The 10,952-nt window shown below is 41.0% G+C and overlaps 1 protein-coding gene across 1 annotated transcript; it reads right to left on the reverse strand.

Moving 5' to 3' along the window:
* Nucleotides 1-3,160: 3,160 nt before the first annotated feature.
* sdf2 (stromal cell-derived factor 2) lies at nt 3,161-10,517 on the reverse strand. The gene is made up of 3 exons (XM_028466844.1): nt 10,276-10,517; nt 5,173-5,369; nt 3,161-4,012 (listed from the first exon to the last, which is right to left on the reverse strand). The coding sequence occupies exons 1-3, from the start codon at nt 10,457-10,459 to the stop codon at nt 3,713-3,715; spliced, it is 681 nt and encodes a 226-aa protein (XP_028322645.1). The 5' UTR covers nt 10,460-10,517; the 3' UTR covers nt 3,161-3,712.
* Nucleotides 10,518-10,952: the final 435 nt, after the last annotated feature.

Genomic DNA, 10,952 nt, shown 5'->3' on the forward strand with positions numbered 1-10,952 from the left:
GCTGTCTCACAGTGCTGTAAAAACTGTATGCTGCACCTCTTCTCGTCATTGGATGTGCACGTTAATAACATTTACCCACCGTCATCTGTCAGCATCACGTACTGTCTTAAACCAGCATTGACCACGTAACCATGACGATTCTATCAAGAAACCAATCATGCGTCTTTACGTGGCTTTTTCATCAACACTTTGGATGTTTACATTGTCATTTATTACTGTTCGTATGTAATACTACTCGTGTCTATTTAGGAGTTGCTTTTGAGATTTGTTTTTACAAAATGTTTTTACCTGTTGTAGATTATAAAGATATACACTGAATAATGATAAGTAATTAATCTTGGCATGCTGCTTAGAAATGAAGAAAGAAAAGAGCAATAGTTAATAACTGAATGGATATTTAAAAATGCAAATATATATATATGTAATCATATTGCAATATGATGCAATAAAACTTGTTTTGATAAAAAAAAAAAAGTGTTCAATGACTTATTCACTTTGTTTTATAACTGAGTAATAATCTTAAATAATTTTTCCTCTGCAGAGATTATTATGGACACTGTTTTAGCAAACAGCAGTTCTTGGTTTTTACTTTACATTTGTAAACTATCTTTAAATATTACAAGTGTCGAGACTGTATCCAGGGCTCTTAATTTGAAAGGACAATGTCGGAGCCTCTGTGTGTGGATTACTTTTTTAATTTAAATAACAATTTACTGTTTAGAATTTACACTTACTACTGCATATAATAAATTGGGCTTTGTGTATCTTTTAATATTTTATATCCGTATAACAGCTAAAACATACAGTGCAGTACTAGAAAAAGCATTTCAGTTTTGAGTGTTTTGTATTTGTTGTAAGTTTCAATGTAAGGTCAGCATGTTTTAAAGAATGGGATGCTGGGAGACGTCATTCAGGTGAGTTGGGAAAAGGTGAGTATTATTATCAAATGTAAAAGTGCTCAGTCATTGAGCCAAAATGCTGTTTGATTTACCATTTCAGAGTGTAGTTTTAATTACTGCACGAGCAATTTCACAGTAAATTTTTCAGAAATATTTGTACATCATTAGGTGGCTATACAATAAATTCCTGTTCCCACTCTTGAAATAATTTTCAGGGTAAAAATTCAAAGTTGTGAATATTTGCAGAAACATGCATGCAATGTTAAGTGTAATTATTTTTTTTCAAACAAACTTATGAACAGAATATTTTATTTACTTGAAAGCATAATTTCATGTTACTTTTTAGGGTTTATTTTCTGGAGACAAAGCAGCATGACGACCATATTCAGAGCAGGTCACACTGCAGGCAAACTGTGAGTCTGTGAAATGATAGTCAACTTGTCAAATAAGTTCACTTGTAGCCTCCAGCTAAAAGCCTTTCACTCTGACATCACCGTCTGCCAGTCCATTCAAGTCAAGTGTAATATCCCCGAGTCTGCTGCGAGAGACTTTAATGCATCCTCTGCTTTGATCAACTGTGTGTGTGTGTGTGTGTGTGTGTGTGTAATACCAGGAGACTTTATCGACCAAATGATAATCACCTAAAACTCCCAGTAATTTGATCAACATGATAAAGTGCTAAATTTGATGGACTGAGTACACAAAATAAGTCTTAATTGGTTTAGGGAAATGTTGTTTAAAAGCCTTTGTGAATGGACTGATCTTGTGCATTTTATTTAGATCTATAGAATACAAGAACCTTGACCGTATTTCACGGTTTGTCTTCACTGCACCAAAAAACTAAAATACTTACATGATGGTGCAAGGTTTTTCCACTTCTTTTGCTGTCATTGAAACAAATTGGTGATTTCAAAAAGGTCTCAGAGGCTCTTGACATCCACTCATAGAATATCCATGGCAAATTACAGCCTGATTCAATGAGCATTAACGGAGGAGTAGTCATTTGAAATTGGGAAATTGAAATTGCATTCCCTCTGATACAGTCAGACGACCTTAGTAGATCTGGTACAGCGAAAATTCCAGGTGGTGATGGGGAAGAAGAGGGGGGGATGGAGGGTGACGGAGCATCAAGTCAGCATAACATCCTTGGTGAAATAGAAGACAGACTGCCTTGAGCAGCTGTCTTGCGGGAGCAACCAATGGTGATAAGGATTTGTTTTTGATCCAGGTTAGCATAATTTCAGCAACCTTGAGACTTTGGTCTCCAGTAGTAAAATTCAATAATGTGACCTCAAACTGCAAGCCGAGCACTCAGACTTCCAAGTTGGTTTCAATCCAGCATACACGATCCAAAGTAGCCTCCTGCTTACTTTTGAGTTTGTTCATCACATTAGTCTGAGTGTTGAGTGCTCTGCCCCACCCTTCAGAAATGACCTGCAGCCTTCCCAAAACCGCTTCCAATGTAATGCAGACTTTGCGATAGATCAGAACGCTGCCAGCTCCAATCAGCAACATCCCTGCTACCATAACTCCAATCCTGTAGATGTCCTTGACGTCTTCCACGGAAAGCATGGACAACCTTCCACTTATTCCAGGAATCCATCGTTTATCCGGCCGCAAACGTTCCATCCGGACACGCGAGCTCACCTCTGCCCGGTCTTTGTCGAAAAACTTTGATCGATTGCATTGACCAGCTGACAAATCCATAATTCTGCTTTTTGGATAAAATGCAGAGAAATTCTCCTATTAGATCCACAAGCAGCAAGGGCAGAGAGGGGAGGAGAGAAAAATGTGACCGCCTTCACCAAGTAGCAGAAGAGAAGCATTTTATATTTTTGAAAAGTCAAACTTTTTTGAAAACTAGTTGGCATTAAAAAAATCAATGTTAAGTTATATAACTTTCAAGAGGCCACAGAATAAATGCTTTTCAGCGACTTTATATAAACTTCTATTTGGTCTATATAAAAATATATAAATTCTATACATTCCACACCAAACAGGGAAAGTGTTTTTAACAAAAGGCCAAAATTAAGTAGTTTAAAATGAAAGAAATATACATTTGCCAACCTTTAAATAAAAAAAAAAAAAAAGAGTACTAAAACACAATGTATTACGTAAGATTGAACGGTGATTTAAAAAAAAAAAATAATTTTTGTTTAGCATAATTTCAACGTAGAGATGTCAAACTTTCTTGAGGGCTGCTGTTCTGCAAGCTAAAATAATGAATTATCCATCAAACAGATAGGCCAATGGAAAGACACTTGCTGCAAAAGTGCGAAATGTTTTATTTGCACAAAAACCATTAAAACAAGAGGATTTTTTACAATGCTGCTTGTTCCTTAAACTTGATCAATAACACTTTGGCTTTTTCCAAACTTCCTGTTTACTCTCTCAAAGCACTTTAGTGTGACACTGTTATTAGAGTAATACTGATAATTAATGCTTGTACAATATAACTTAAAAACACCAAATTTGAATGTTTGTAAAGGTCTTGTGTCGATAGCTTCACATTAGCATCCGAACGTTAAAGGCACAAATGTAACAATGTCCTTCTTTGATATTTGTTCATATTTGAAGCCCGTTTTGTCTTTTTTGTGTAATTAATTACATTACAAAGAGCAGAAACATTTTTTTTTTATTCTAAATCATAAGTTTACCTCTAAAAGGTTCATGTCACATGTCCATTATTTAGTGTCCCCCCACCATTGTTGAAGATTCAAGTAGTGTTCCAACATTTCTTAGTGCGTGCTTCTACTGATGTTTTCAGAGAGAGGTAGGTGCAAACCAAAATGGGAAGAAATGAAAAGTGAAGTTCAGAACTCTGTGTGTGGATAGCTGTGGTCTCGACTGCCTGCTGGACTCTCGCTGGGCTTCATAAAGATTCCCTCCATGGCTTTCCACAGGCTGTGCTCGCTGGGGCTGGACATGGCGTGGACTTCTGACTGACCGTGGATGGGCCGCCCGTACTGCTCCCCCGTGACCGAGAGCAGAGCGTCGGTGGCTTTGTGACGGAAGCGGATCGCCTCTGCACGCTGCCACAGGGATCCGCTGCACTGGACCGTCCAGTTGTCCAGGTAATCTCCTTCTCCTTCCTCACCAAAGGCACTCACCTCCTGCACACAGACACAAGCGAAAATGAGTTCTTTCAAAAAACAACTTCCAACCCTTGTGTGATATGATAAACCCTATACTACTGTCATAGTGAAAAATGTTAGGGTGGGACCAATAATTAAACTAAATCTCTCAGCAAGTCTCTTACAAAAACATGTTTAGGAAAAGGCTGTCAAACCAGTTTGGCCTTGTCAGAAGTTACAAACAGCTTTAACACATTTTAATTCCCAAAGATGAACATAAGCAATTGATTTCTCTGCATCTAGTCATCTTTTATGGTAAAATGATTATTCTATTTGGTGTCTCATTTAAACTATATTTTTAACCTCAAAATACTTTATATTTGGAGGTTGTGTTGCATGTACTTTGCACTTGGGATGAAGAAGTGACCTTAAAAAAAGATGCAGAGCTTCTCATCTCTATTCAAACCAACCCTCTATGTACTAGGTTATTGAAATTAATATTCTTAAACTTGAAATAAATCATTTCAAAACACAGTGAGTAACACCATATAGTTTAGACCAGAGATGGACAAGTTTTAGCACAGTGGGGGCCACAAAAATGTGATTATTTAGAATAATGACCAATCTGAGCATTAATACAGGAAAGAAAATAAAAGAAAATTTGTCGTTTTCTTTTTTTGGTCATTTTGTGTACTTTTAGATATATATTATTTCAGATTCAAGGTCCATACAAGAGCAACACACAACACAAAAAAACTAAATCATTTGTGGTAATTGTGTTTATTTCTCTCTCATTGTGTATTCCTGTAGTTGTCTTGTGTGTTTTGAGTAATTTTGTGCATATAAGGCATCAAAATGTGTGTTAAAGTTATTTTTGTGGTCATTTTGTATATTGTTATTGTCACAATGTGTGTTTTTGGAGTAATTTTGGGTATTTTTGCTGCTGTTTAGTGTATTTTTCTGTCATTTTGTGCGATTACCATACCTTGGGGGCAGCAAAAAATTTGAATGAGAATTGCATGTGGCCCTGGGGCTGCCAGTTGCCCACGTCGGGTTTAGACTATGTAAAGTCTGAGACTTCCTCTTTAATTCAAGCCAGTTTTTGCAACTATTTTGAACATAGTAAGATTTTTTTAGTAGAATCCTAGACAGGCAAACACTCAAACATCCTAATGTTTTACTCACACACGTCGACCGACCTGGTTGGACGACAGCGGTGAGGTGAAATGATGGCTGTGCAGGTTACGGCCTGTGCTGACATGAGTGAGGCGAATAGTTTGCCCACATTTGACCGGCGTGCCCCGATGGCACGAGGTGTCGCTCGTCCCTCGAACTCTCCAGTAGCTGTTGCTGTCTTCAATTTCAGACACACCGGTCACAGACTGCTGTCCACTTCCTGTTGGAGGTACGCGACAGAGAATAAAAGAAACAGCAAACATACTTTAAGAAATGCTTAGTCTTCTTTTTTTTTTTTTAAATGTTATGGTTTCATTTATTTAGACAATTCTTTTCAGGAAATGTATTTCTGAAATTGACTTTGATCTCCTGGCATGTTTCGACTGTCAACTGTCAGTCTTCCTCAAAGGCATCTAATGACTTCCCATGATGTATCCCTATGAGTTCTTTCATAAGGAAAGTATCAAAGCATGTACTGATGACTTTCATGTGTTCTTATGAGTGTTGAGAGGAGTGTGCGGGAGAGCGTGCACGAGCCACGTTTTCTTCGTGCACAGCTCTGCTTTCAATTTGGAGTCGGCTTCGAACATACAAGCTTACCTACCAAAAGAAGAGTACTTAATTAAGCTCTTAATTAAGTAAGTAATCTTTATTTATAGAGTGCTTTTCACAGGTAAAAAACCACAAAGTGCTTTACACAAATTTCAGTATCAGACCGTTCATGCACATTAAGTTTAAACCAGGCAGCAATCAGGCTGCGCCTAGAAATTCTGTCCATAAAAGTTATGAACAGAATCGGTGACAAAGGGCAGCCCTGGCGGAGTCCAACCCTCACCAGAAACGATTTCGACTTACTGCCGGCAATGCGGACCAGACTCTGACTCCGGTCATACAGGGAACGAACAGCTCCTATCAGGAGGTTCGATACCCCATACTCCCGGAGGACCCCCCACAGGAATCCCCGAGGGACACGGTCAAATGCCTTTTCCAGGTCCACAAAACACATGTGGACTGGTTGGGCAAATTCCCATGACCCCTCAAGGACCCTGCTGAGGGTGTAGAGCTGGTCCACAGTTCCACGGCCAGGACGAAAACCACATTGCTCCTCCTGAATCCGAGGTTCAACTATCCAGCGGACCCTCCTCTCCAGTACCCCTGAATAGACCTTACCGGGGAGGTGTGATCCCTCTATAATTGGAACACACCCTCCGGTCCCCCTTCTTAAAAAGGGGGACCACCACCCCGGTCTGCCAATCCAGAGGCACTGCCCCCGATGTCCACGCGATGTTGCAGAGTCGTGTCAGCCATGACAGCCCCACAACATCCAGGGCCTTGAGGAACTCCGGGCGGATCTCATCCACCCCCGGAGCCCTGCCACCGAGGAGCTTTTTAACCACCTCGGCAACCTCAGCCCCAAAGATAGGAGAGCCCACTCTCGGGACCCTGGGCCCTGCTTCCTGATTGGAAGGCGTGTCGGTGGGATTGAGGAGATCTTCGAAGTATTCCCCCCACCGATCCACAACGTCTCGAGTAGAGGTCAGCAGCGCACCATCCGCACCATACATAGTGTTGACGGTGCACTGCTTCCCCCTCCCGAGACGCCGGATGGTGGTCCAGAATCTCATCGAAGCCGTCCGGAAGACGTTCTCCATGGACTCACCAAACTCCTCCCATGTCCGGGCTTTTGCCTCAGCGACCGCCGTGGTTGCACTCCGCTTGGCCCGTCGGTACCCGTCTGCTGCCTCCGGAGTCCCACAGGCCAAAAAGGCCCGGTAGGACTCCTTCAGCTTGACGGCATCCCTCACCCCCGGTGTCCACCAACGGGTTCGGGTATTGCCGCCACGACAGGCACCGACTACCTTGCGGCCACAGCACCGATCAGCCGCCTCAGCAACAGAGGCACGGCACGGAACATGGCCCACTCGGACTCAATGTCCCCCGCCTCCTCCGAGACATGGTTGAAGTTTTCCCGGAGGTGGGAGTTGAAGCTCCTTCTGACGGGAGACTCTGCCAGGCGTTCCCAGCAGACCCTCACTATACGTTTGGGTCTGCCAGGTCTAACCGGCATCCTCCCCCGCCATCGGAGCCAACTCACCACCAGGTGGTGATCAGATGACAGCTCCGCCCCTCTCTTTACCCGAGTGTCCAAGACATGCCTACGACTACGAAGTCGATCATCGAACTGCGGCCTAGGGTGTCCTGGTGCCAAGTGCACATATGGACACCCTTATGCTTGAACATGGTGTTTGTTATGGACAATCTGTGACGAACACAGAAGTCCAACAACAAAACACCGCTCGGGGGGCCATTCCTCCCAATCACGCCCCTCCAGGTCTCACTGTCGCTGCCAACGTGAGCATTGAAGTCACCCAGCAGAACGAGGGAATCCCCAGAAGGAGCACTCTCCAGTACTCCCTCTAAGGAATCCAAGAAGGGTGGATACTCCGAGCTGCTGTTTGGCCCATAGGCACAAACAACAGTCATGATCCGTCCCCCCACCCGAAGGCGGAGGGAGGCTACCCTCTCGTCTACCGGGGTAAACTCCAACGTACAGGCACTAAGTCGGGGGGCAAGAAGTATAGCCACCCCGGCCCGGCGCCTCTCACCATTGGCGACTCCAGAGTAGAAGAGAGTCCAACCCCTGTCGAGAAGGCTGGTTCCAGAGCCCTTGTTATGTGTCGAGGTGAGACCGACTATATCTAGTCCGAACTTCTCCACCTCGCACACAAGCTCAGGCTCCTTCCCCGCCAGAGAGGTGACATTCCACGTCCCTAACACTAGCTTCTGTAGCCGGGGATCAGATCGCCAAGGCCCCCGTCCTGGACGACTGCCCGATGCTATTAACTAAAGAACGGAAATAATCCTGATGAAAGAAGAGTCTAATCTTTCTTTTGGTGGTTTCTATGTTTAAATAGTTATAGCGCACAATATTCTGTGGGTCTTGAAAGGTCACTGAAAATCATCTAAAACGCCTGGCAATATGGGGTTGGCTGCTCTGAAAATCGAGTTAATTTGCCAGTGTTGGCCGTATTGTGTGTTTATTAGATGAACTCTATCTGTAAATTGATTGTATTTACCTCTCACATGAAAATCAAAATGACAGATATTTTGGATTCTGTTTTAGACTTAGTATTTGGTGGATATAGTGTGCTGTTTAATTATTCACATTAAGAAGAAAAGTGAGAGTTAAAAATGTTCCAAATTGATGAGGGTGCCGAGTGTGGTGTAAAAGGCCGAAACACCCTCTGATTCAAAAGACCACTACTAATGATGTGTCCCAAATTGACATCCTTCCCATATCTGAGACACAGCTTCCACGCCACTCTCAAATGGTAAACCTCATGTAACTACCATCTTTTGGCACAAAGGACGATTTTACATCACATCCCGTGTTTAATGATTCATTCCTTGGAGTGAAGCGTGAAAACTGGCAAGAGACCCAAGAGTCAAGTACGTTAGATGACGAAGAATGGTTCCCCATGTGGTCTGATCACCAGGACAAAGTCCACTAGCAAATAGCTAAGGTGTCATTCAGGGAGTCCATTCAGAACCCATCAAATGTTAAATACTGCAACATTAAGCACTCAGGACTTAGATTAATCAATCTAGCAGAAGTTGAGAATATCTTTGCTGCATTAATGACTATTTATTGGAAAAAAGAAGGAAAAAAGCGTAATTGTAAGAGGGTAAATTAACTGACGGTGTTTAAAGTACTTTGGCCTATGTTCTACTGTGTCCTACTGTCCCAGTGAAGGTAACTTTACACAGGCTAAAAGACAGTTTTGTGATATGGTTAATTCATGTTGTCAACTGGGTCTTTATGACGCACACGTCCCAATTTAACAGTAAGGAAGGGTTGTATTGTTTGAAGCCAAGAATATTGCTTTGATCTATCCCAGTGGTTCTTAACCTAGGTTCAATCAAACCCGAGTGTTTTGTTGAGGAGGGGTCAAGACACACACAGTAAAAACGTTGTACACAACAAACATTTCCATGATTAACTAGTTTTTAAACAAAACTGTCTAGAGATAAATTTACTGTGGCCATAGCCCCCAGGACTATGGGTATGTTTCAGGACCTTTTCTACAGAAGTGTATTGTGCCTGTGTTTTTGCTGTGTCGGGGTGGTCCAGTGGTCTAGGCGCCACACCACTAATGTGGGCTCAAATCCCACTTTTGACATATAATTTTTTTCATTTTAACATACTTACAATATTACCATATTTAACGTGGCAAATTCCATCTTTAAAACAAAAATAATCACTTTAGGGTATTTCTGGGTTAGGGCTAAAATAAAAGGGTTAGTGCGGTAGCTAAAAATAAATATAAGATAAAATACAACTGACGGAACTTTAAGTCACGTGGTGCACCTATCACGTGACTTAAACTGGGAGCGCTGCGTATGCATAGAGTGGCAGTCTATAGATATGTTTAATGTACCCATAGCCACGGCCTTTATAATAATAATTATTGGACTCATATAGTGCTTTATTCAAGGAGACTCAAAGTGCGTTACCTAAACCATTATTCATTTACATCAATCATACCAGTGGTGGTAAGCTACATTGTAGCCAGAGCTGCCCAGGGGAATATGGACTTATTAAATGATATATTACGATAACAATGTTGAATTCTAATTTCAATTATTAATTCATTAAAAAAAAAATTAAAGCCTTTTGAACAAAGCAAAAAAATAATAATAATTAAGAAAAATAATGTGTGGGTCTGAATGAAATATCTACTTTTTTTTTTTTTTTTTTAAGAAATCGCATTTTATTTATTTTTAATTCTGAAGGGATCTGTGAATGGGGGTTAGTACCCCCTATAATGTTTAAATAAAAACCACTGATCTAATCGATTTTCTGTGGATTGATTTGATCTGTTCTTCCTCCAAACTAACAGGGATTAGTAAGTCTCTGGGCCAGACACCACAGCACACCATCAGAGGTCTAGCAGAACCAGCGATAGATTGATCACACCTGCTTTAGCAGCGCAAACTGTTTTCTTTGTCTTTTCAAACAATTTTCAACGTAATAACTCTTTACATTTTCTGTAGACGAAATCCAGAGCAAATAAACGTCATTAACTAAGTGTGACTGTAAAGAAAAGATATTATGTTAAACTCACCGGAGCCGTAGCGTACGTCGTGAGAGTGAAGCCTCACGTTGTGTCTGATGTTCAACAGTTTAATGACTGACCCGCAGGTCACAAAGCTTAACTCCGTGCCCAGCGACACCCCGAAAACAAAGGAAAACAACAAGACTAAGCAAAGTAAAAAACCTATTAATACATTATAAACTGATTTAGCCATTACTACTGGAAAATGAGACGTGTCCACCAGTGGAAAACCGACTCTGACGGTCTGTCACTTGTCGCTACGTCATAAAAAATAGACGCGTATCTCAGTAGGAAACAGCGCTCCTAGCGGGCCGGAATGGAAACTGCAGGTTGATTCTCGAACAATGCAAAGAGATTATTAAATTAGGCCGAAATAATATAGAGGTAGATTTGTGTTTTTATTTTTCAATTTAAAAAAAATCACTTCAATACAAAAGCCCTTTTGAATCAAAAAACATTTACTTCAATCAAATATAAATATTTTCAGTCAAAGAATAAAGCGTTAAAATGAAAAAATAAATAAATATTTGAGACTAAAATAATTGCATTTGAACACTTTTTTGTTGGATTTACACGTTTTTTTTATTGAATTAAAAAAAAATTTGATTAAAAAGTTTTTCTTTTTTTCAAGTCATCTTTTTTGGGGCGTCATATTATGGTAGTACAATTGTGTCTTTATTATTCAA

This window comes from Gouania willdenowi, chromosome 14 (genome assembly GCF_900634775.1).
Source record: "Gouania willdenowi chromosome 14, fGouWil2.1, whole genome shotgun sequence".
NCBI lineage: Eukaryota > Metazoa > Chordata > Actinopteri > Blenniiformes > Gobiesocidae > Gouania > Gouania willdenowi.